General features: G+C 36.7%; 1 protein-coding gene across 7 annotated transcripts in view; it reads right to left on the reverse strand.

Moving 5' to 3' along the window:
* Window positions 1–292: 292 nt before the first annotated feature.
* The window catches only part of PPM1B (protein phosphatase, Mg2+/Mn2+ dependent 1B), a 96489-nt gene continuing 71996 nt past the window's right edge, over window positions 293–24785 (reverse strand). For 3 of the 7 annotated variants that reach the window (XM_060607388.3, XM_060607326.3, XM_078444429.2), the window contains exon 6: window positions 15474–16543. In XM_060607388.3, coding sequence (XP_060463371.1) covers window positions 16238–16543 — 306 coding nt within the window. In that variant the 3' untranslated portion in view covers window positions 15474–16237. Of the gene's footprint in view, window positions 3969–4709; window positions 4755–12846; window positions 14619–15473; window positions 16544–18717; window positions 20032–20294; window positions 22681–24785 lie in introns of those variants that run through there. The other 4 variants (XR_009602502.3, XM_060607360.3, XR_009602499.3 and 1 more) reach the window with 4 other exon arrangements.

Here is a 24785-nt window from a genome sequence, read left to right on the forward strand (position 1 = left end):
TATAAGTGTTAAGAAATAAGCTTCTAGGATTTGGACCATTATGGGTTTGGTTCTGTTTGTTACAGCAGCTTACCTTACCCTAACTAAAATGCTGCTTATCTTTTTAAGGCTCCCCTGTCTCCCCACTACCCTGAAAGTGAATTTTTTCATAAAGCATAATCTGTATTTTAGTTCATACTATCCAAAGCATATTGACCACATCTATTCAACTACCTTCATGTGTTCCGTTAACAGACAAACATTTCATATGAATATAAATATATGTGATGTTTACTGCATCAGCCATGGTTCCTTTTTATTTTTTAAATAAAGTTTTATTGAAGTATAGCATGCATACATTAATGTGCACAAAATACTATCTCTCTATATTTACAAAGCTGTCTAGATGTGGGCCATTCTCGTCCTTTCCATCATTTCTTTCTCACTTGCTATTTTTGCAGCCCTGGTAATTGAGGAAGTCAAGAAAACAAGACAGAAAAGGCCCCCTGCTACAGAGTGCAGTCACAGAGGGGCCCTTCCTGCATTCAGCTCAATGCCTCTGGCATATGCCTCCAGAGCCACCTTTCCCCATTTTTATTTTTAAGGGACAGAGGATATTATACAGGTATGGAAGAATGTAAAGAGAGAAGCTGCGCTGATCTCCTTTCCCAGAGCAAATGCGAGACTCCAGCCAGGGCTGTTGATACACCATTTTAGCATCAGAGTTATTTTTTAAAGTATTTTTTTAAGACATACATACAGGATGAAAATGGACATGTACCTAAAAAGAGTGCAGTAACAACAAAATAAAAACAAGAAACCACCGGTGTTCACAGAAAGAAATATTAACACGTTCAGAATTTCAGAAAATGCATAAATGATGTTAAAAAAAACACCATAAGCAAAACCAACACCAGAAATTTGCATGTATGTACAGGAAAGGAGTCAAAGTAAAAACTTGAAGTAGCAGAGTTACACACAAAAGAGAGGGCCAACAAGAACTTTATTTCCTATTTTATGCTGATGGAAAACAAGAAAATGATACTGAAAACCTAAGAATATTTCTGGGTGGCCCATTGTTTAAGTTACAGAGAAGTGTGGAGTAGGGTAGCAGCCACAATACCAGAAAGGGTAAAGGTCATTCCAATCTGGGGGAAAGGTGAAAAATGATGGCAACTTGATACCGATCCCAGGAAAGGTCCCAGACTAGATCCTTCTAGTGTTTTCTAATTCTTCAGGAAAAAGAACATCATTCACTATGAATCGACAGGTGTGACCTCACAAACTGTTGGGGGGCAGTTACTTGACTAACGTTTTGGGAAATGCAGGACGTCCACAAGGAACGTAAGATCCCACAATATCCTTTATAACTTGGGAGAGATATGGGCTGATCAGTAAATCGTGACATCCTTACCTAACAGGTTGGTTAATACATTGTTTAACTTAGATCCTACCGAAAAGAAGTTTCTAAGGCCTGTGAGAGGCCGTTAGACTCAGACTTGTTTCATTCAATATACAAGGTTTACATATGAAACTTAGGAGTGATCGGAAAGGAAAAGATAGCTAATAGATCTTACACGAACCCAAAAAATTCTCAAAAGGTTAATGAATCTAACACAAGAAAACTTACTAAGAATGAACACAGATTAAACAAAACACCAACCGTACAAGTGTGGGATAGGGGAAAAAACGCTTAACGGCAGTAAAAATCGTTAACTTCTGAAGACTCATACAGTACTGTGTGGGTGTCAGCAAAGCTAGTCCAACCTCTGGGTGCTACACGGATGAAGAGTATTAACTAGCACAAAGGGCAGGAGAGCTCTGTTACTTATGAATGTTCAGCTCTGGGTTGGGTACTTTCAGAAAGACGTAGAAAACCAGAGTAGTTGCAGGAAAGGGTCTTAGACGGTAAAGACAATTGAAGCCGTGCCATCTGATGAGTGACCTGGGGCAGAACAGAGTAGATGCTAGGAGTCATCATAGTAGCTGCTGTTAAACGTTTGGTCTCAAGAGCTAATAAGACAAATGAAGGGAAGAAACAAGGGACCAGTGAGCCCCCTAGAGCCCAAGACAAAATAGATTCTGGTCCTGGAGGGTCAGGCCAGAGACTGCTAAATGGTTTTTCCAACTTTGAGATCCTATAAATGTACACTTAAAGATCTGACCAGGTACAAAATCTGTTACTCTGTTTTTCAAGAACACACAAATGACAATCCTTCAGAACTACTATGTTGTAACTTTTGAGTCTATAAAACTACAAATCATTCAGAATTTGCTTTCTTGGCCACTTTTTATCTCAAATGGACAAGTGTGTGTGTGTGTGTGTGTGTGTGTGTGTGTGTGTGTGTGTGTGTGTTTCCCTCCTTGTTTTACTGAGATACAAGTGAAACGTGTGTGTTGCTGTTTGATGGGAAATCAGTCTAGAAAATGTAATTTATTTTGTCCACTCCCCCCTCTGCTAGTGTTAAAGCAATCAGCATTGTATAAATTTTTCTTGGTGAAAGAAACTTCACTAGTATCGGATAGTACACATTTATACTGTAATAGGGGCTACTCTGTCTTACCTGCTATCTTCATGCATGGTCCACCCTGAAAAAGCAAAAAGCCCTAAAAAAACCATACATACAATACAAACATGGGTCATTAGAAAGGAATTCCTTTTACACAGCCAATCTTCCAGGTACATTTAACTTATGGTTTTATTTATATAATTGAGGTTACCTCCAGCTACCTGGAAATGTGTGGTATGGTATGAACCTAATTCTAATCAATTCCAATTTTGTCTTAAAGATATATCTTAGTACACTACAAACGTGCTCTAGAAATTACTACATATCTGAGATTGCCATAAACCGCTTTCACCATTCTTCTGAGATTATGCAAAACTTGAATAAACCCATGCAATGCACTAAAGAAATCTGCTATTCTACATACTACATCATGAGATTACCCAGAGATCAAAACATGAAAGGAACTTTTCCATGGCTTTCCCTAAAAGAAATTATCTACTGTCTTTCCAAATTTTTGCCATATTACTTCCTGGAATATTTAGACCAGTTCTTTGGAAAAGCAAGAATTAAACTTGGCAGCCTTTGTGCTCAAGGATCAAACTGGGGTTCCTTTTTTCTTACCAAACTTTCTTGCACCTTTCATCTCAGGGTGGAAATACAATCTCTCAGAAAGGGAATGTACATAGTTACTGTGCAGTTACAGTCATTTACTACTCTCTGATTATCTAAAAGTAAGTTAAATGGAACTGTAATAAAAGGCACCAGAGGGGAGCTTACTTAGGTGATGTGTTTTCCAAAAGTAAAAATTTTTGGCCACTGGAAAAAGTATTTACAAGAAAATACCTGAGCTGGTTTCTTGTGCGACCAAGGTATCCACTACCTCGTATATTTTTAAACACATCTTTGACATCATCTAATTAGTTTATAAAGTATCTAATCTAAGGGGTTAAGTTTTGTATTCATGTAAAACAAGCCAGTTAAAAACTTACTTCCCTTTATATTAACTATAAACACTGAACCTCATTTCAGAAGAGGTCTGGGGCATCACAAATACCAGAATCAAAGAAAGATGTTCTTACATGAACATTAAGAGACCCAGGAACTTCTCATTTAAATGGCACTTTTAGGAGAAGGGAAACAATAATGACAGATTCAAGACTGCCTCTAGCCATGAGAATCCTTGGAATAAAACCAAAATCCTGCCCCAAAGCCACAGGTGTTTATCACATGGACAGAGATTTAGAAGGGTGCAATGACAGTTTTTCTTTGCCTCCATTAATGGGCTGTAAGATTACAGGTTAATAGAAGTATAAATAATGCAATTACACAATGTTGAGTTCATTTTTCTTTCGGGTTAAAAAAAAAACAAAAACCTTCATGTCCTTGTACTTTTAGGGGCTTGGAAGGTCTGCCAGCCACTGCCTTTCTTGTCACCAGAGCCTTGTTGGGTTTACAGATGGACATGCCCGAGACTGCCATCTGGTGGAAATGATAGAAACTGAAATGATTTTGTTGTTAAATGGTTAAGTACATTGTCTACAAAGAAGGTACGAATTAAAAATATATGAAGGGGGAATGTCTCATTCATAACAGCAGTAAGAAACATAAAATAACAAGGAATTTACTTAAGAAATGGGTAAAAAATATGAATAAAACTGTAAGACTTCAGTGGGGAGTGGGGGGAGGCATAAAAACACTCATATACATAGAAAGATGTAGCATTTTCCCGGAATGGAGCTCCTCTCTGCTAAAGATATCAATGACCCTCCCCCACCCATTAATCTAAGCATATGACAACTCAATATTCATGGGATTTTTATTTAGTAGAGAAAACTTGGCCAAATTATTCAAAAGTTCAAATGGAGAAACATACATTCAATTTTTGTTAAAGCAGGGTAATAAGGAAGCACCTTCCCTACCAGATAATAAAATGTATAATAAACTATGGCACTTAAGATGACATATTGATACATAATACAAAACACTGAAATGGGATGCCCATAAAAATACAAGCTTATACAAGAATATATAGTATAAGGGCATTTTCAAATAAATGAGAAAAGACTGGCTTATGTATTAGCTGGTGTGAGGGGAAAATGGAAAATATCACATTAGGTTTTCGCCATGTAGTATTACCCCAAAGTTCGTTCAACTAGCATTATGTATTTATAATAAAAAGAGCAAAGTCATAAAAGAAAATATATGTAAATATTTACTTACTCAGAATGTGAAAAGATTGTCTATGTATACAACTGAAGGTTCAAACTGTTAAAGAAAATGATAACATTCTAAAACTTTTGAACTTTATTTATTTAAGTAATCTCTAATCCAACGTGGGGCTCGAACTCAAGACCCCGAGACCAAGAGTTGCGTGCTCTTCTGACTGAGCCACCCAGGCGCCCCAAATTCTAAAACTTTTGAATATAAATAACCAAGGGATTCTTCTCAAAACTCATCAAATGAAACACCTCAGATCTTTGCAGTTTACTGTCTGTACATTTTACTTCAATTTTTTTTAAAAGTACAACAAAAAATAAACCCCATTATATTTTACTTCAAATGGCATATGGCGGATAAAAGGATAATCTTTACTATTTTTGACCAAAGATAGCTATCCAATACTATTCAGATCAGAGCCTCTTAGCTCTCTAGTGCCTCTCCAATCATTGCAGAAAGACTTCATTCTGCCTGTAGGAAGAACCGGCATAGAAACGAAAATTTACTGTGTAACAAAAAGCACAGAAATAAAGTATCATGACATAAGATTTTTGGGGGAAAAAAACCCCATGGTATTGACTTAGTAGTTTTTGAGGAATTAGGTCTTTTCCGTATTGGTAGATGTGTTTTGTTCTTAGTTCCATCCCTCCAATATCCTTATTTAAAAAGACAAATGATAATAAAATAGTAATTTGTGGCATATTTAAGAGAATGGTTGATTTCCTAAATATATAGAGATCTCACAAATCAATAAATCAGCAGAAAATATGCAAATGAAAAAGGCTTTATTAAAAGATATAAAAATCAGCCAAAATGAGGAAAAAATGTTCAATCTCAGTAGTAATCAAATATAATTGAAAATTAAGTCAAGAAAATATCACAAATTACAGTATCTTACCCACCGGTTTGGCAACGCGCAACAGTTGAGAGAAAGCAAAAGACACAGGCATTTTTGTGTCCTGTTGGGATTATAAATTGGTGCCCTCTCCCCAAAAGGCAATCCAGGACAACTAAATTCACTTAGTTTCTGTATTTTATTTTTTATTTCAAAATTTTATAAAAAATTCAAATATACAGAAAATTGCAGAAAAGAATTATGATATCCTTATCGAACTGCCCAGATTTAACAAACGTTAACATTTTGATAGGTCTTTGGGGGGCTGGGGGTGGAAATAAAGATCTCACACTTCCCAATGCTTCCAAATAAACACTGTCCTAAATTAATGTGTATCATCCCCATGCATGTTTTATACATATTATTTACCTATAAATTATATATCAAATTTCAAGATTTCGTTATTTTCTGTGCCACTCTTTTAATGCATAATTAAGAAAAAAATTAAACGACAAAATGGTGCTGTAAGAACACTTAGGATTACTTTATACTTATTGTCATAGGGTTTTATTCCCCAGTAAGCTCTATGCCCAACGTGGGGCTTGAACTCATGACCCCGAGATCAACAGTTGCACGCTCCACCGACTGAGCCAGACAGGTGTCCCATAATAGGTTTTTAAGACAGACTTTTTACAAACCTGACATTGTCATTTGTTTTGCTTACACAATAACTTTGCTTCTATGTTAAATCATACGTAATCATCTTTAAGACGTTTTAAACAGCATTGGAGTTAACACGTGTAGTCCCAACCATATGCAAAGCCCCACCGTGGGTCTGAAATATGAATTGCTATTACCAAGTCAGAGCAACTGTGCCAGGACAGATGCCTAGCAGATGGCTACTGTAAGATGCCACTGACCTAAGATGCTTCTCGGTCTCAAAGGTATTAAAATAGTGCATTTTGGAATAAATTTTGGAGATTAATGCTGTTACTTAAACGACGTCCTTTTAAAACCTGCCATTTCTCTCAGCATCACATTTTTAGAGTATTAAAAGAGGGTTCACTGCCTAAGGAAGATAAGCCAAGAGCAACTAGCTGCTGGAGCAGAGGATTCTCTGCCCAGCCTTCCCAGGATTTCACTAAAAACCCCAGGACAAACTGGTTTATGCCAAAGGGTACTTGTGAGGAGGTTGAGTTATTCCTCCTTGGCAATATCTGCCTTAAATCAGGAAAATCGTCTAGAGACAGTCACTTCAACGGCCCACAAGTTCACATACTTATCGGCCAAGCCGAAGGTGAATCAAGTGACGCACTTAAATTGGGGCCAAAAAACTCAGGAACTGAGAGAAATACACTCGTGACATTTAAAAGAACCAAACTAATGTGAAAAACATGATGAACAAAACATCAAATTTTAAATAAAGACAATCGTGGTCACTGAATTTTCCATTTGCCTCAGGCTTCAACACAGCACGGCAGGGCTCTTTTACTGGTCCAGCCTTACAGGGGAAGGAAAGGGGTCAGAATGACCTCTGGGCTAGTTTAACATGTAAATGTGCAACAGGAACACACAAAGGAACTCTCATAAGCAGGGTGAAAATTCTTCAGTACTAGATGCCAAAACGGAAGCAGGCTGCTAAGAAGTAGAGTGTGGATTATTCAATTGTAGTTTTATTAAAGGGAACTACGTTTATGTAAGAAGGTGGCAATGCGTACCTGCCAGGTATCAGCATTTATGAGGCCACAGTAATGAAAACGTGGTATCTGACAGGGTTGCACCAAAAGACAACAGAACAGAATTTAGAAATAAGAAGTGCATCATGTATGTAGGAAACTGGTATGAGACAGGGCTAGCCTGGTGTTGACGCAATTAGCTAGTGGCCTGCCGAAAATTAGATTCCTGACTTCATGCTATATAAAATAGTAAACTCAAGATGGATTAAAATCCTAAATATATGGGCTTGGGAGATAGGATGAAGACTTTACAACTACTGGAAGCAAAGAGAATATGTGAACCTGGGATGGTAATGATTTCTTGAACAAGAAAGACAATAGTACAAACCATAAAAGACTGATAAATAACAAAAGACCCCATACACAAAGTGCGTGTGTGCACATATGTGTATATGTGTGTATATATGTCTGTGTGTGTGTGCATATTGAGAGAGAGATACTAGGTTTTGTAGCACTTACAAGCAAAGGTTAGTATCCAGACTATATAAAAAAACTACAAACGAGAAAATGGCAAACCAAAAAGAAAAATGAGCAAAGGACATGAGCAATCATTTCAGATGAAACTCAAATGGCCACACATACAGAGATGTTCCCCTCACATGTAACCAGATATGCAAATGAAGACATACTATTTCATGTTCACCTAACTGGTAAATTTAAAGTCTGGCAATACCAGCATTAACTGAGAATGGAGATGGACAGAGAAAAAGAATTTTTGTACATTTCTAGTGGAAATGGAGACTAGTATACACCTTTAGTAGAATGCATTTGCATTATTAACTTGAAGACATGACTACTTAATAACCTAGTAATTTTATCTCTAGGCAAATACTAGAAAAACACTAGTACATGTGCTCAAAAGGACACATGCCAGGATGCCCACTGCATCACTTTTTTTAGTGGAGAGTTACAAATAGTCTAAATATCCCTTGATGATGAAATGGGGACTACACTGTGGGGTAGTCACACAAAAGAATACCAATTTATTTCTCAACCATTAGCTTGTTTTATAGAAGAGGGGATGTAGAGGTAATAATATGAGCAAATAAATTCAAACCTGAGGTTGGAAATAACACCCTTTCCTCCCTGTAATACCACTCCCCAGCCCCTGGCCCAAATCAAAACTTACCCCAACATGGTGGGTGGATGTGGGGGGGGGGGGAAGGGGTAATGAGATGGTTGACCCCTCGTGGTGGGTGATATTTGGCCTCTGGCACAACTCCATTCCCCTTCCCCACCTCCTAAATATGTAAATCTGAATACTTGGATAGATCACAAATCAAAACCTGTAATCCTCATTCACAGTTCAGCCCACACACTTCTGAGTTTCCTTCCTTGTAAAAGAGCGTAGGTCTACTTTCATTTGCCAAGTCATATATATATACACTCTGACCCTGGTGACCTTTAAGCTTTTCAAAGTCCAAGAACCTTTAGTCAAATCAAATCTCCTATGGAATCCCAACAAGTACCACAGAAAAAAGCAGAACTGCTCTGGAGGTTGAAAAATGGCACCCTTGTCATTCTAACATTTTAGGGAATTTGAACTACACGAACATTCTTAAGGCTATTACTTTATTGTTGAGTATAAATCATTTTAAAATGTTAACTATTGGGGCACCTGGGTGGCTCAGTTGGTTAAGTGTCCGACTTCAGCTCAGGTCATGATCTCGCCGTGGTTCACCAGCTCAAGCCCCGCATCGTGCTCTCTGCTGACAGCTCAGAGCCTGGAGCCTGCTTCGGATTCTGTCTCCTCTCTGCCCTTAGATTGTACTGGTCCTCTTCACTCAAATACATGCCCAAGTATTTTCATTAGAGGTAGATGTTTTAAGAAAAATGCATTTGTTGTACAAATTTAATTACTAAAGAAGTTACTATTGCCATTATAGACTAGTGTTATTAGTCAAGGGGGGAAAATCCCAAAACTTTGATTCCACCCATATTTGATGTTCATTTATTTTTGAGAGAAAGACAGAGCATGAGTGGGGGAGGGGCAGAGAGAGAGGGAGACACAGAAACCAAAGCAGGCTCCAGGCTCTGAGCTGTCAGTACACAGCCCAACGTGGGGTTTGAACCTATAAGCTGCGAGATCAAGACCTGAACCAAAGTCAGACACTTAACCCACTGAGCCACCCAGGCGCCCGATTCCACCCATACTTGAAAGTTACAGTTCCTTTTTGTGCTGCTAGAGTTGTGGATATAAGAGATAAAAGAATTACTAACCTCCTAATCCCAAGATCATGTACCCTTCACTCCTGAATTAGAGGAGCATAGCTACCATTTGAGCAGGAAATGATGTATCTAGTTAACAGAAGTATTTGACAGGCAGAATAAAACTAAAACAAAATAAGGGGCGGGGGAGAAGAGACCACAGTCAAGAAAAACAGCAAGTGAGAACAGCAGGGATGTAGTCGCAGCCTGAAAAGCAACTTATTATTCTGTATTAGTAGCTAGCTGGTTTACTTCTAGACCACAACGTAACACACAATGCACAAAAATAAACACTTGCTTAGCGTTCTCATTAGGGCTTACAGAAAATTGCCAAAGTTGAATAGGAAAACAAAAAAGCAAAAAACAAAACCTTAAAGCAACTGAACACAAAAATACAATGCAAAACAAATTGTTATAATGCCCATAAGAGTTTATTTGCAAAAGCAAGTAACTCTTCAAATTGCTTTGAAGTACCTTAAATTCTAGTTGTAATGACTTTTAGCTTTTGTATTACAAATACAATGGAGTTTCTGCACTTTGAGCATTGTATTAACATGTGAAACAAACCACAATATGCTAGTTTTTACTTACTACTATTTAGCCACCCAAAACAAAATGTGCTCTAAAATCTTCATCAAATGCTTTCCCTTATTATTAGTTAAATCCGATTAGTTCCAAAATACAAATAAAGGCAATTTGGAAGAGGAAATATGAATTTGAAATCATTGAAAAATGCAATCTATGATTTGGCAAGTAAAAGAAATTCAATGGCCAAGTTCCAGTTAATTTCAGTAACTGAAGTTTAACTCCAGTAACATGTGGACGCACTGGTCTGACTGCATACTTTCACGCATCCAGAAAACACACACACACAGTTTTCTGATGACCAATTTGTTGTCTAAAAACTAACTTTGTTCATAACGTCAGCATACTTATTTATACAGTCTTCCTCCATCAAGTATTTCAGGTAGCTTAGTTTAGAATATGAATTAGTGAGGCTCTAATTCCCAGCTCAAATGTTGGGCTAATATTATAGTAACCTGTCTCCCCAACTGATGACCATTTCCCTGGTCATTAAAAGCCATTCTGAAGCCTAGCTTGGGGTGGGGGTGGGGGTGGGGGGGAAGGAACACCTCAGGGGACATGGCAAGCACCATCATTTTCACATAGGAAGACTGACTCATTATATGGAAACTTCATCTGAGTTTTAAATTTTGCTACAGTTTCTTATGAAGACCAAGGATCTACTTATGTGGTTGGGAGAGAGCCTGACAAGCACTGTGAAAAGACATCAAAACTCAACTGAATCCCACACGTCCCCAAAATAAAACCGACCTAAGGACTTAAGGAGAATTCAGCGTTGCAGTTACTTTTAACTAAACACATTTAAAACCAAAAGCTCAAGCAGTAAGTCTCTTAAGTCAGTATTATAACTACCAAGCCTCATAATTGGGCAAGAAACAGGAGACAAATTACGAGTGCTTGCTTTTTTTTTTTTTTTTTTAACACTTCCATGACAACTTCACTCAACTCTACTTGAATGTTCAGCTAAGTGAAAAACCTTAACAAAAAAACTTCATAACGCTCCCATCCATTTAATGGTCATTAAAAAAAAAAAAAAAAAGTCCTATCTTTATCCGGCCAACGTGACGTGACATCTCAGGTGTGGTAAAATGATTTAACACAAATCTGTAGTCACCGAAGACTTCGTAAAAGACTAAAATGGACCTTTCAAGGAGGTCTATGAAATCAGAACTACGTCCTTAACAATACTAACACCTATTATTTTTTCAACATGTTGACACTTGCATGGACCGTGCAAAACAAATAGTGGGTAATAGTGAAGACCCCTCGGTGTGCATCCAGACAGACAACAAACTAATCAGCTGCTACTGTTCTCTTCATGCCACACGCAGAGAAAGGGCGGGGGCGGGGGGGACCTGTTTCACTTAATGGTGTCCTTGATTAAGCAGGAAAACTTTTTTTTTTTTATTACACCTTTATCCTCCAGTACACATCTTTTGAGTATCTTAGGTGATGAAAAGGGAGGTACCAGCTCCTGTAGCATGCTTGAGTGTGACGGCTGTCACTTAAGCTGTGTGCTGAACTAGCCGCTTTCATGAAGCACCATTTTGCCTTGAAAGAATGACTGACAGACTATGGTTATTCAGCAGACATTTTCTCCGAAACAAATGAAGTAATAAGCCTGTCGCTTAAGGAAAACAACTGACAATATTTGTTGCCGGTGACAAAATTTCACCTTTCAAATGACAATTAGAATTTTGAAAAATCTGTATCCGTCACCGTGAGCCTGACAGCTTCCCAATACTTAACAAGATTTTTTTCTGAGGAGATCAGTTATAGTCACAAGAAAATCTTAAACACTGCATAATAATGTGTCAATATTCTAAAGAAAGCACAATTCGATGAAACAGTATTTTCCAAAAGATCAGTGTATGATGTTACAAAATCATGCCAAAGTAGGAGATCCATTCAAACTCCAACAAGATAGAGCAAATGGATTTTAATGTAACAGAGTACGAAGCTGATCAAGTTGCGGATTTCACACTGCATCCAACCTTCAAGAAACTACCTACCAGCTCTGAAGTTCTGACAGTATATCAAACAAAATATTCAAAATTACCTGAAGCTATTAAAATACCCTTTCCATATACGTATTTTTGTGATGCCAGATTTCTTCATATACTTCAAAGTGCCACATTGCAACAAAATGAATGCACAATCAGACGTGAGAATCCAGCCCAACATTAGAGTTTACAAAAACGAAAACAAGTGCTACTTGTCACACATAATTTTCTAAATTTGGAAAATAATTATTTGTCATGAAACAATGTTATTTATGTTAACAGTCAATTGATTTCATTTTTTAATGAATAAAAATAGTACACAATATAATGTCTTGGCTTTAATTTCTAATACAATAAATAAATAAAACCCAGAAAAGCAGTTCTTTGGGATCTTTGATCTTCAAAAATATAAATGAAAAAAAAAAAAGAATATAAACGGGTTCTAAGACTAAAATATTTGAAAACAGCTGGACTAGAAAATTCAGATTAGTGAAGACTGAATTCAGGTTTTTCTTCTCAGTCACACATTATTTGTATGTCAAGGGCCACCAGACCACTTGAAAAAGTGGCATAAAAAATGGTTTTGGAGTGAAGAAGGAATTAGTCAGTATTGTCCTATACAGTTTGGATAATTTCTCTTTGGGATTATAAATCACCCACATGGCTTTGCATGAAAATTTCACAATAAATATTCCAACTACATAAAATGTTGAAAAAGAACATTCAAAACTGGACTTTTGCTTTTAAAAATCATACCAAATAGTAATATGTCACACTGTTTTTATCAATTCTTTATTTAGGTAACAAGTTGGTTATGTTCACTGCATTGTATGAAACATCACAATATCTTACTGGAAAGGTACTATCAGTACAGGGTTGGATCAGAGTGGGCAGTATGAACAATAAACCATTTTGCATTCTTCATTCCCTATCTTTTTACAACCCCCCAAACCCAGTAAAGGGACAGATAGCTTTTAACATCATCATGTAAAGCACTTTAACTTACAAGCCTAAAATCTAAGGAATAAATAAAATATATTGTGGCAATAATTCCTTTAGACCAAAAATCAGGTGCACAATAAATCAAATGATCAGGAAAGCTGTCTGTATTCAAATGGTGTGGCTCTCCAGAAACAGCTTCAGGAAAATGTTACAGAAAATATCATGAATTCCATTTCACACAGGACCAGATGACGACTCATTTTAACTACCCACAAGGGCAATTACATCCTGCTGAAACACAATTTAAACATATAGGATAATGTTTACAAAGCATCCACAACATGTAAACCATGTACAAATGGATACATTCATTGCTTCTCCTACCCCAATAGCTTCTTTTAGATAAATATTTTACTCTTCATGTTCAGCATTAATTGGATTTACTACATGCAAAACTCAAAAGAATTCAAGAATTCAAGGTTATTGTAAAAATAGAATTAAAATAATCTTCAAGTACCTTATGTGATAGCCACTCTGTACCGTGCCCAATGTTATAAAATGAAAGGTTACTGAACCCATGAAAATATCTCTGTAATATTTCCTTAGATCTAAAATAGATAATTTTAAATGTATTTATAGTCATTTCAATGTGATATTCTGAGCTTTTAAAATAACGTAAACAATTAAAAATTATACCAAATTACACACAAAACTTGTATCTTAAAAGCTGAAAAAGTAAAACTATAGAAACCCACATGTAAAACAAAAATCACAATTTACATTATAAAGGCAAATCTCATCATTTAAAAAAATTTGCAGCAGTGAGATGTCAAAGCAAATTATAAATAGCCATAAATTAACCCATTTGGTTTCAAAAGATTTTCTAGTGAGAGTTGAAGGATGTAGTAGATACATGCATAAAATTTGTGAGGGTTTATAATATTATTGCCAAATACACTTTATCTTGAAGCAGGCAACATTACAATTTGGACATTATCGGAGAACCCAGTTTGGTAATACAGGTAAAATTAGAAAAAAAAAATTAAATAACAATTAATAATAAATATATATCCTATAGTAAATTGCTCAAAGGAAATCTCAAGCCACAGAGCTGCAAAAGGCTTCCAACGTGGTGAACTGAGAAAGGAGCATCCCATACAGTTCTTTACTCTTACATGCTTATATGTTGTGTGTCTTGTCTAAAACAAAAACGAAAACGAAAACATAATGTATCTTCAGAGTACAGCTAACTATATTCCCATGCACCTTGGGCACAGTTTGTTATTTGTGGTGAAATCACTCCGTTGGTTCCTAGGGCCCAAAGTTCAATACAGGTGTAACCAGTATGCCTGAGGTTGGCGAAAAATACTGCAGTACAGGCAATGCTACAAGTGGCAATTATCAGAAAACACAAATATGAACAAATGGTGGGAAATGCTAATGATTTTCTGCTCATATCACAAAACGGCGGGAATCCACAAGAATATGTTTCCCTTGTATTGAAGCAAATTGTGATTAAAAGTTTTTTTCCCCCAATTTTCAGAATCAAAAGCATTTTAGAAGGTTTATAAGGCTACCATGGGTCTTCTAGATCTCCAGCACCCTACAGGAAGAGAAAAGGAAGAATATTATTATTATTTACCTACACCACTTCCGGGTTGGATTGAATTTCAAAAGAAAACAAAATTAGATGAACAAATTACCTTCCTTTGTTTGAAAAGGCACTTTTACAGAGAGCTGTGTGCAGTGTATACCTTGTGTACACACATGGGTCTATCTACTACAGATAGGTAACTGGTTGGGTTTTTTCCTCCCCTCTCCACCAAATGCCTTCCTCTTTCACAAACCACTTAAAAACATTCTGGCATTGGAAAAACAGATCAAAACATCAGCTACGTTCGAAGATCCAAAGTTTCGCCTTAGCGCACGTTAAGCAATTTTAGATACGTGACAAATATAAACACGAAGGAGAAAAGTTAATGTTCTACACCCACAAAATAATTTAGCTGTAAAAAAAAATTTCCCCATGTGACTCCCGCATCTTAAAAACCTATTTTTAACAACAACAACAAAAAACTCATATCTGCCACTATGTAAAACATCCTGTGATTCTTGCCTTTGTTAAGAGCTGATGAATATTTACAGCAAAGATCACAGTCTTGCAATCTTTAAAACGCTCATCATGGCAATTTTCCGACATGTCTATGTGTGTCCATACTGTCCAAAGATTAGTATCACAAAAGATTTTGTATCACAAAAAGGGGATAAGAAGCAGAATGGATTTGAGTAAGCAAGACTTTTCAAAATGTTTTCTTTTAGTTACTGAAAAAAGCCAAGCCAAAAGTTTTCTAAATGGTATGTAAATACAAATGAATTTCTAATGGGCATTTTTCCAATATACCAAACCTGGTTGTTAAAAAAAATTTTTGTTTTGATTTAAAAATAAGTACAACATGCATAGATTATTCCACATCACATGCTTTATTTGGACTTGAACACTTATAATTTCATTCTAAACACTTGGTTGACATACATTTTGATGTATGTAGTTAGGCTATACAGAATGTACAAACCAAAGCTGTATCAATAATACATAGATTTTTCAAAAAATAGGTTTCAATAAAGAATACAGAGAAAGGAAAAATAACCACATATGCAATAGCTCAGAACTTCTAAAAATAAAACTACAGAGATGTAAAATATAAACAAGTCAAAGAACACACAAATCATCATCTTTGGAAAAAAAAAAAAAAAAAAAGTACAGGCCAGCATCTGCCATTCTTTGAGGAACTGAAATTACTAAAGAAAACACAAATTTATTACAAAGCTAACGATGAGTGTTCTAGTATGTAAAATAATGTGAAGCAATATAATTCTACATTAACAAGTTTTTCCACAATATAATGTAATCTCGCTTATCAGTAATCTCTAATCCTGTCTAGTATAACTTTAACTATTGATTTGAATAACTAGTAGCCTCATTCTGGCATACAATAGGAAATGACATATAACTTTATTAAATTCAAAGTTCTAGAAATAGTCCACTTTAAACTGATAAAAGTGTATGCAAAGGCCTTCTTTAAAAAACAAGGCTATATGAATGTAATAAAACTAGTTGACCAAGGGTTCAAATAACAAAACGGTTCTACAAATGCATACATTACACTTCCTAAGTAAAAACCATCAAATCAAAGATCACAAAAATATTACCACGGAGTCAGGTCACATGGGTTTACCACTCATCTTTGTCCCTGCATCTTCATTATAGCTGTCTAATTCAGCAAGATCACTTTTTGATTCAGTATGGCCTTCCTGCATTGTCACTGGGCTTCCAGCATCACTGTTCGAAGAAGGAGCTGTGGCAGCTTGGTCAGCCGGGCTTTCTTCTCCCTCTACTTTAGCTAGCCTGTAACTAGTCAGCATCTCCTCCAGAAGTTGTCGGTAGTTTCCCCTATGATTAATTCTCATTTGCCTGAGAGCTTCCACCAATTTTCCCTGTGATCCACTTTCCTCTGCTTCCTCGGAGGCCTTTTTTTAAGATTCAAGACCCCAGTGTCAGTAGACAAACTAGGATATCACATGTATATCATAACATATCACAGCAAAGCACTCATTTCTCTACCACGAGTAATATAGGCTAAGCACGAGAACAGTTCATTAGATACGTATCAAGTCTTACTTGTGTCAATAAAAACTTCCAATGGAAATATCAAGTCGATTTTAGCAAATTACCATTAACTAGTTTACATCTTATTCCACACTGTCATTTGAAGCTCCATCTGAAATTTACTCCGCTATTGGAATTCAACAGCAACACAAGCATTCCTAAAACTGACTTACTTATAAAAGAAAAACCAGTAATTAGCTATAATGGTTTAGTACAAAAGGAAATTAGTGTTTAAAGCAATAGGAAAGGACAGAAAAGCAGGCCATTAGAACATTAGTTTCTTCATCACTTCTGCAAAATGACAGGTAGGAAAGGAGACACAAAACGTAAAACTATAAATTTAGACTGGATTTTGGGGAAATTTTAACACTTCTGTGGATAAGAATTTTATTTCCTGTTTGTACTTAAATACTTCAATTAAAACATTTCTAGATAAAAATAAACGAGTTATTTTAAACATGATAATAAGATATGAATAGGAAACTACTCACTCCTTTCCTATTTTATTAAATTTTGGAAAACTTACAGGTTTCTACAATAGCAGCTGCTTAATCTCGTTAGCTGAACACGCTCTCACATCAAAGCTGATCACAGTTAAGCTGACAGTCTAAAAGGAAGAACCTTACATCATGTGCCTCCTGATGTGATGCATTAGGGAGTGTAGGGCCATGTCCTGTGTGTTCTTGCCAAACATGTTTAATACAAATCTAATAAAGCGAGTTCCCAATTTATGGGAAAACAGGGAATACAGGACTGAGTTAAAGGACACAAGAAAACAATCACATGATCCAGAATGTAGGACATGCTATACAAAGCTGGCTCAGGCCCTTCTTTTTCAGTGGCAAGGGAAAAAAGAAAGTGGGGGCTTGGTTACGGACTCCATTAATATGCTTGACTGATACCGTAACAGCCTGATTAGACCATCGTTTAAAATAACTACTGTAACAGGCATTCTAGGGACAACTGGGAAAATCCGGAATTGGCACTAGATGATAATCTTTATCTTATTAGGTATGATAATAGTATTATGGTTATAATACTAGAGTTATGGTTGGAAAGATGTCCTCATTTTTTTTCTTTTTTTAAAACTAAGCTCTATGCCCAATGTAGGGCTTTAAGTCACGACCCCAAGATCAGGAGTTGAATTCTCTATCAACTGAGCGAGCCGGGCACCCAAAATGTCCTCATTTTTAAGAGCTTCATGCCAAAATATGCCAAGATGATGTCTGCAATGTACGGTTAAAAGGTTCGTGAAAGAAAGGGGGAAAAAATACACACACACACACACACACACACACACACACACACACACAGAGATAAAGCCAATATGGTAAAATGTTTACAGTTGTTGAATCAAGGTAGAAGGTGTGTAGGTGTCCATTGTGATCATTTCAATTCTCCATATTTGGGAGTTTTTATCATAAACTGTTGGGAAAATCAGGGCGCCTGGCTGGCTCAGTTGGTTAAGCGTCCGACTTCGGCTCAGGTCATGATCTCAACAGTTCATGAGTTCGAGCCCCACATTGGGCTCTGTGCTGACAGCTCAGAGCTTGGAGCTTGTTTTGGATTCTGTCTCTCTCTCTCTCAAAAATAAATAAACCTTTAAAAAAAGTTGGGAAAAAAAACTCAAAAAAAATGGTTACTGATCTAGATGATCTGACATAAACTTTTAACCATCTCTGGAAACTGATACTCTACAATTCTGCAACAAAGAAACAAAGATATGCTGATATAACCACATAATAAATAGCAGCGCTTATTAGAAAAACGAAGAGCACCTGAATGCTTTGGGGGGAAAAAAAAGTGCCCTTGTGGCAAAAAGCAAGAGATGATACTGTGCATCGTGTATGTTTTATGTGTATGTATATGTCTATTATCTGTTCATTTTAGGATGTTATATGTAAAGTGCCTGGGAAGACAGGAAATACAGCAATATACAAGTGATGGTATTGGATAGTGAAGTTATAGATGCTTTATTTTCTTTGAATTCTCCAATTTTCTACCTCAGGTAGGTTAACTGTCAAATAACTTTTAATTTTTTTTTCCTTTTTAAAATGTTTTTATTTATTTAAGTGATCTCTACACACAACATGGGGGCTTGAAGTCACGACCCAAGGGTCAAGAGTCGCGTACTCTTCCAACTGAGCCAGCCAGGTGCCCCAAATAACTTTTGTTTTTCTTAACTTGCAAAATTTACCGGGTGGAGAAAACATAATAAAATGTGCTCTGTTAAGATTTTTCTTATTTTTTCTCCCTTACCTTTCCTTATGTGCTAAATAAACATGTTTCCCTATATAAAGTTTCTCATTTGAATCTATTCAGGGAAGGTTAAGAAGGAACAACTGGGTGAATGCTTGCTAATCATAAACCTTATTGGTCTTTAATCAAGTTTTCCAAAAGGCAATTTTCTCCTTGATAGTATATCACAAAGAACTTTCAATAGAGGGCCTAAGAATCTCCCCACCTCACCCCCCGATCCAAAAAAACTGAACTCCCTTTTTATAAATAAATTAAATTAAATTAAATTAAATTAAATTAAATTAAAAAAAAAAACCTTCTAGGGCATTGAAACAAATTCTGAACTGATGATCAACCCTAATTTCGTACCAGGACTGCCTGTGGAGCTTTTCAAATTATATACATACTGAAGTTTTAAGCAAATGATATTCACACTCATGGGGTTGGGGTGAGTTTTTTTAACTTTTTTTTTTTTTTAAAGCTTTATTTATTTAAGTACTCTCTACACCCAATGTGGGGCTCAAACTCACGGCCCAAGACCAAGAGCTTCACGCTTCTAGCCTGCCAGGCGCCCCCTCCTAAAGTTCAAACACATATTTAGATTCACTGGGGGGGCGGTGAGTTTTTTAAAGCCTGCCAGGCGATTCTGATACACAGAACCTGTGATATAGACTCTTCTTACTGGAACTTATTGATGAAAATGTTATGTTAGTTGCATTTCAATTTTGGTGGGTTCAAAAGATACAGCACCTCTTGCTCTCCAACTGACACCTGTTACTACAGCAAGCGTCTACTATGTCTCTGTGGATTCTGTAGGAGTGCTAGCTGGGGAGGAGTAGCTGCTTTCAAAAAAAAAAAAAAATTAAAACCAAACTTGTAAGTTAAATTGGGATGGATTTACAATGGCTGCCATCACAGAGCCACTGAACTGAAAAGAACTTGAGCTAATGACCACATTTAAAAGTCATTTTATCTCAAGACAAATTACATTTCCCTACTGTGCTCGATAAAGATAGATGGATGAGACCTCTTACCCAGCCATTTCATTGGACTCTTCACAATACTGTTTCGCAACTCTCTTATGGATTTTCATTAATATTAGAAAAGGAACCTACTGGGGCGCCTGGGTGGCGCAGTCGGTTAAGCGTCCGACTTCAGCCAGGTCACGATCTCACGGTCCATGAGTTCGAGCCCCGCATCAGGCTCTGGGCTGATGGCTCAGAGCCTGGAGCCTGTTTCTGATTCTGTGTCTCCCTCTCTCTCTGCCCCTCCCCCGTTCATGCTATGTCTCTCTCTGTCCCAAAAATAAATAAAAAACGTTGAAAAAAAAAAAAAAAATGTAAAAAAAAAAAAAAAAAAAAAAAGAAAAGGAACCTACTGTTTGGCTGTACTTTTTTTTTTTTTTTTTTTTACCTGAAATCATATATACATTACATCACGATTACACATCTATTACAGCCATCAGTTCCACCTTGCAACTGTTAATAAGTCTTTCCAATTAGATTGTAAGCTCTCTGAGGTAAAGAGAATTTCATATTCCTTTCTGTAATTAATGTCTGTACTTGGAACTTTATGCATATCATCTCATTTAATCCTCATAGGTACCCTACCTAATAGGTACTGCAGCCCTTATTTTTATAAGTGAGGAAATTTATAAGCTCAGAGAGACCGAAGTTATTTATCAGAGTGAGAATGCTAGTTAAGTGACACAGTTCAGATTGTATACAGGTATAATTAGCACCAATGTCCTCCTGCATGTTCTTTTGAATACATGATGGTAACCATTTTTGCGTAGCAAATGCCCCATATAAACAGACACTCACTAAAGAAATATTGCTTAAAATTATTGTAGAAGTGGGCCACAAATTATTTCATAGTCAAGTCTACAATGTATTTCCTTGATACAGAGAGACTAATGAAATTATAGGACGAAAAAATTCTATTAGATGGGATGGTTTAAAAGTACTCTGCAAACTAAATTAAAGGCAATTATGGAGATGAGAATATAGAACTTTACCCTCTGTTTTCATTTTCAAGGTTTCACTGTCATCTAGACAAACACAGTTTAAAAGAATCAAATCTCTCACGAAAATACTGCTTTCTCCCAAATAAGACACTGGAATATAGACAGTGAACAGAAGGGGGAAATTTTTAAGCACATTTAGAAGATAAACTTTAACTAGCTAGTATTTATTTGCAGCATTTGTTAATGCAGTTGCCATAAGCAAAATTCTTCAAACGACTAGCTAAAACAATGGAGAAAAAAGCGAAGAATAAATATTTACTGTGTTTTTGGTACAGTCCTATCCTCTGCTTCTCAGCTAAAAATAACTTTTAGAGCTAAAAATTCTCAACTATGAGTTCGTGAGATAAAATTAACAACGACTAAGGAAGAATCTAATTAGCTGTTATCTGCAAGGATTATGTAAAATTTAATGAATCTGAAATTATTTTAAAGAGTCATTTAAATGATCAAGACCACACAGCTTAGAGAAGCAGTATGTCGTACCATCTTTAAAAATAGACTAAAGTTTGGCATATTTTCAAACAGTATAGATCTTCTCCATAAATATGTTCTGAGAAGTAAAAAAGAAAACAATTTACCAGAAGACTAGTACGCACACAGTCCTGAAACTGTGATATAAAAATGTAAAAGCAGCTATGTTTACTGTAACTGATCAGTTTGAAATTATCAACAGAAAGGCTATATATAAAACTTAATGTGAAAACAGAATACGAAGATTCTTTTGGGCTTTTGTCCGGTCTTTCCTCCCTTCTCAAAAATCAAATGCCTTAAAAAAGATTTTGGATTAGGACAAACAAAAATGTGTACTATTTAAAAGAAAAATAACTGGTAAGATATCGGACTTGGCTGCTTAGTTTCAAAAACTTCATGAAATATTCCTTTTCAAAACCAGAGTATCTTAAGACTATTAAACAGGAGATTCACAAAAGAATGAGGAATGATTTTTCATGGCTAGTAAAGAGATGGGGTACAGACATATAGGTAATCTCTAAATATCTTAGATAACACAGAAAGGTGTAAAGACAATGGTTCTGGGAATCCCCATGCCTTAGACTGAAATTCTGGCTGTATCATTTATTTAGCTTTGCAACCTAGGCTAACTACTTCCTCTCCCTGACTCTCAGGCTTACCTGTAAAAGAAGGGTGTTGAGGATATCACCTATGACTTTATACATATCCAACAACTGGACAGCTACAAGTCCCCCCTTTGCCCTTGGAAAATCATCAACCTATATGGTTACTTGATCAGTAATATACTAATTAAAAAGCATTTTAAGTATTCTTTGAGGGAAGAACTTAACATTTTTCCATGGAAAATATAAAACTCTATACATGTACTTTCATACAAATTAGCAACCTCAGATTATTTTTTTTAAATATATGACTTAAGGATAGTCTGAAGCAAACACCTAGAAATTAATAAATAGAAATGGCTCTTATTTAGCAAGTATTTACTGAGTTCTCACCACATGCCAGGCACTGTTGTAGGTGCCGGGACTATAGCCATAAAGAAATCAGATGAAGTCACAGATCTCGCAGAATTTCTACCTCTAGTTATAAGACGCAACCTAGCTTTTTTTTTTTTTTTTTTTTTTTTTTTTTTTAAGATTAGAACCTAAACCAATGAAATAGCTTATTTTTTACTAATCTACATACCCAGTGTGGGCCTTGAACTCATGACCCCAAGATCAGGAGTCACATGCTCCATCTAGTGAGCCAGCCAGGCACCCCAACCTAGCATTTTGGAAGAAGAAAAAAGCCATGATCTCAGAGCCCTGCCTAAGGTAAGAACAGTTTAGAGCAAAATGCAGTTTTACTTTTTCTGGTCCTCTAGGTGATTGTTCTTTTGGGGTCACAGACGCCTTTGAGGAACTGATGAAAACTGCAGACATACTATACTTCTCGTTAAAAACTGCGTATGTACACACATAAACACATTTTCAAAAACTTTCTGGGGATTCACAGACCACCTAAGAATTCCTGCTGGACTCTTCCAAAGATTTTACTAGGTGGGAAAATGTCAATACTGCTTGCATTAAGAAGTCTTAACATACTCCAACAGGTTGAACTAAGAAACAAATTTAGTAGACAACTTCAGAAGACTCCTTTCAATAATGAACTTTCTGAATATGTTCTAAATGTTTTAATTTCTGACTTACATTCCACTGGGCCTTCTGAAATACATTATCCACAAGATTTTCTTTTCATATAAGAAAAATAAATGAATCCTTATTTCCATAAGTAATCCCCAAATTACTTATAGGCATTTACAGCCAGATAATTCTATCTCTGATATGAAGCAGACATTTTAGGATTAACTCGAATTAACTCTGACTAGCATTCTTTTTTATTTTTTAATTTTTTAAATGTTTATTTATTTTGGAGAGAGAGACAGAGAGAGAGAGACAGACAGACAGAACATGAGCAGGAGAGGGGCAGAGAGAGAGGGAGACACAGAATCCGAAGCAGGGTCCAGGCTCTGAGCTGTCAGCACAGAGCCCAACACGGGGCTCGAACCCACGAGCTGTGAGATCATGACCTGAGCCGAAGTCGGACATTTAACCAACTGAGCCACCCAGGTGTCCCCCTCATTTTTTAAAATGTCTGAACAAAATTTTTATTTTTGTTACTTAAAAAACCCCCAATTTTTATAAAATGTCCCAACTGGCTCCTCTTCTGTATTTCCACCACTCTGCTGTCTTTCCCATTCTGTAAACTAACCCTGGGCTCCTGCCACTGTACTTCGGCAACATCTTCCACATGGCACACATCTAACTAAGTTAAGAAGCACTTATGGAGCACGTCCGTGCCTCACTCACTGCTACAGTAGCTTAAAAAGTAAAAACTTAAACACCTATAATGACTTCATTTTTTTTTCTGCTTCTTTGTGTTCTTTTATTACATTACTGCTACTAGTGATGATGGGTCAACATTTTTCTAAGGTCATGATTATTCTGAAAGGGCAAAGTGGTATTTCCCAAAAGAGGGCTCTGGACTGCAAAAGTTACTTTTTATAGTAAACAGGGAAGTTTCTCTAATCCGCATATCTGTCTGATAATGAGTTTACGCTTATCATCTGATCTCTGCAATTATTTCGCTACTTGACTGCCAGCATCTCTTTAATCTAATGCTGCACATGTTTCTAACAGATTAAAATACCAGAGATATTCCTTTGGGTCTATCATTCTTATGCTCCAAACAGATGGTGGCTCCTCTCTGTAAAATATAAAGTTCAAAAGGCCTCTCCAGGAGCGCCTGGGTGGCTCAGTCAGATAAGCATCTGACTCTTGATTTCAGCCCAGATCGTGATCTCACGGTTGTTGAGATCAAGCCTGCACTGGGCTCTGCACTGACAGCACAGAGCCTGCTTGGGATTCTTTCTCACCCCTTCCTCCCGCCCCTCTCTCAAAACAAATAAATAAACTTAGGGAAAAAAAAGGGGGGGGGGCACTCCAGTCTCTCCAAAAGTACTTCTGGCATCCTAAGTTCTTTTTTTTTTTTCCAAACGGTCATTGGTTTTTGAGAGAGAGAGAGAACAAGCAGGAGAGGGACTGGGGAGGGGCAGGAGGGACAGAGGATCTGAAGTCGGCTCTGTGCTGACAGCAAAGAGCCCGATGTGGGGCTCCAACTCATGAACCATGAGATCGTGACCTGAGCCGAAGTCAGACACTCAACCAACTGAGCCAGCCAGGCGCCCCACATCCTTTTTTTTTTTTTTTTTTTAACCACAGCAGCTCTATGCTCTGGACAAAATGAGGTCCTTTCTTTAAAGACTGGCTTATACTTTGTTCTTGCCTCTCCCGTCCACTTGAACTACCATCCTCCTCATTTCATTTGTC

Source organism: Panthera onca, chromosome A3 (assembly GCF_046562875.1).
Source record: "Panthera onca isolate mPanOnc1 chromosome A3, mPanOnc1 haplotype 2, whole genome shotgun sequence".
NCBI lineage: Eukaryota > Metazoa > Chordata > Mammalia > Carnivora > Felidae > Panthera > Panthera onca.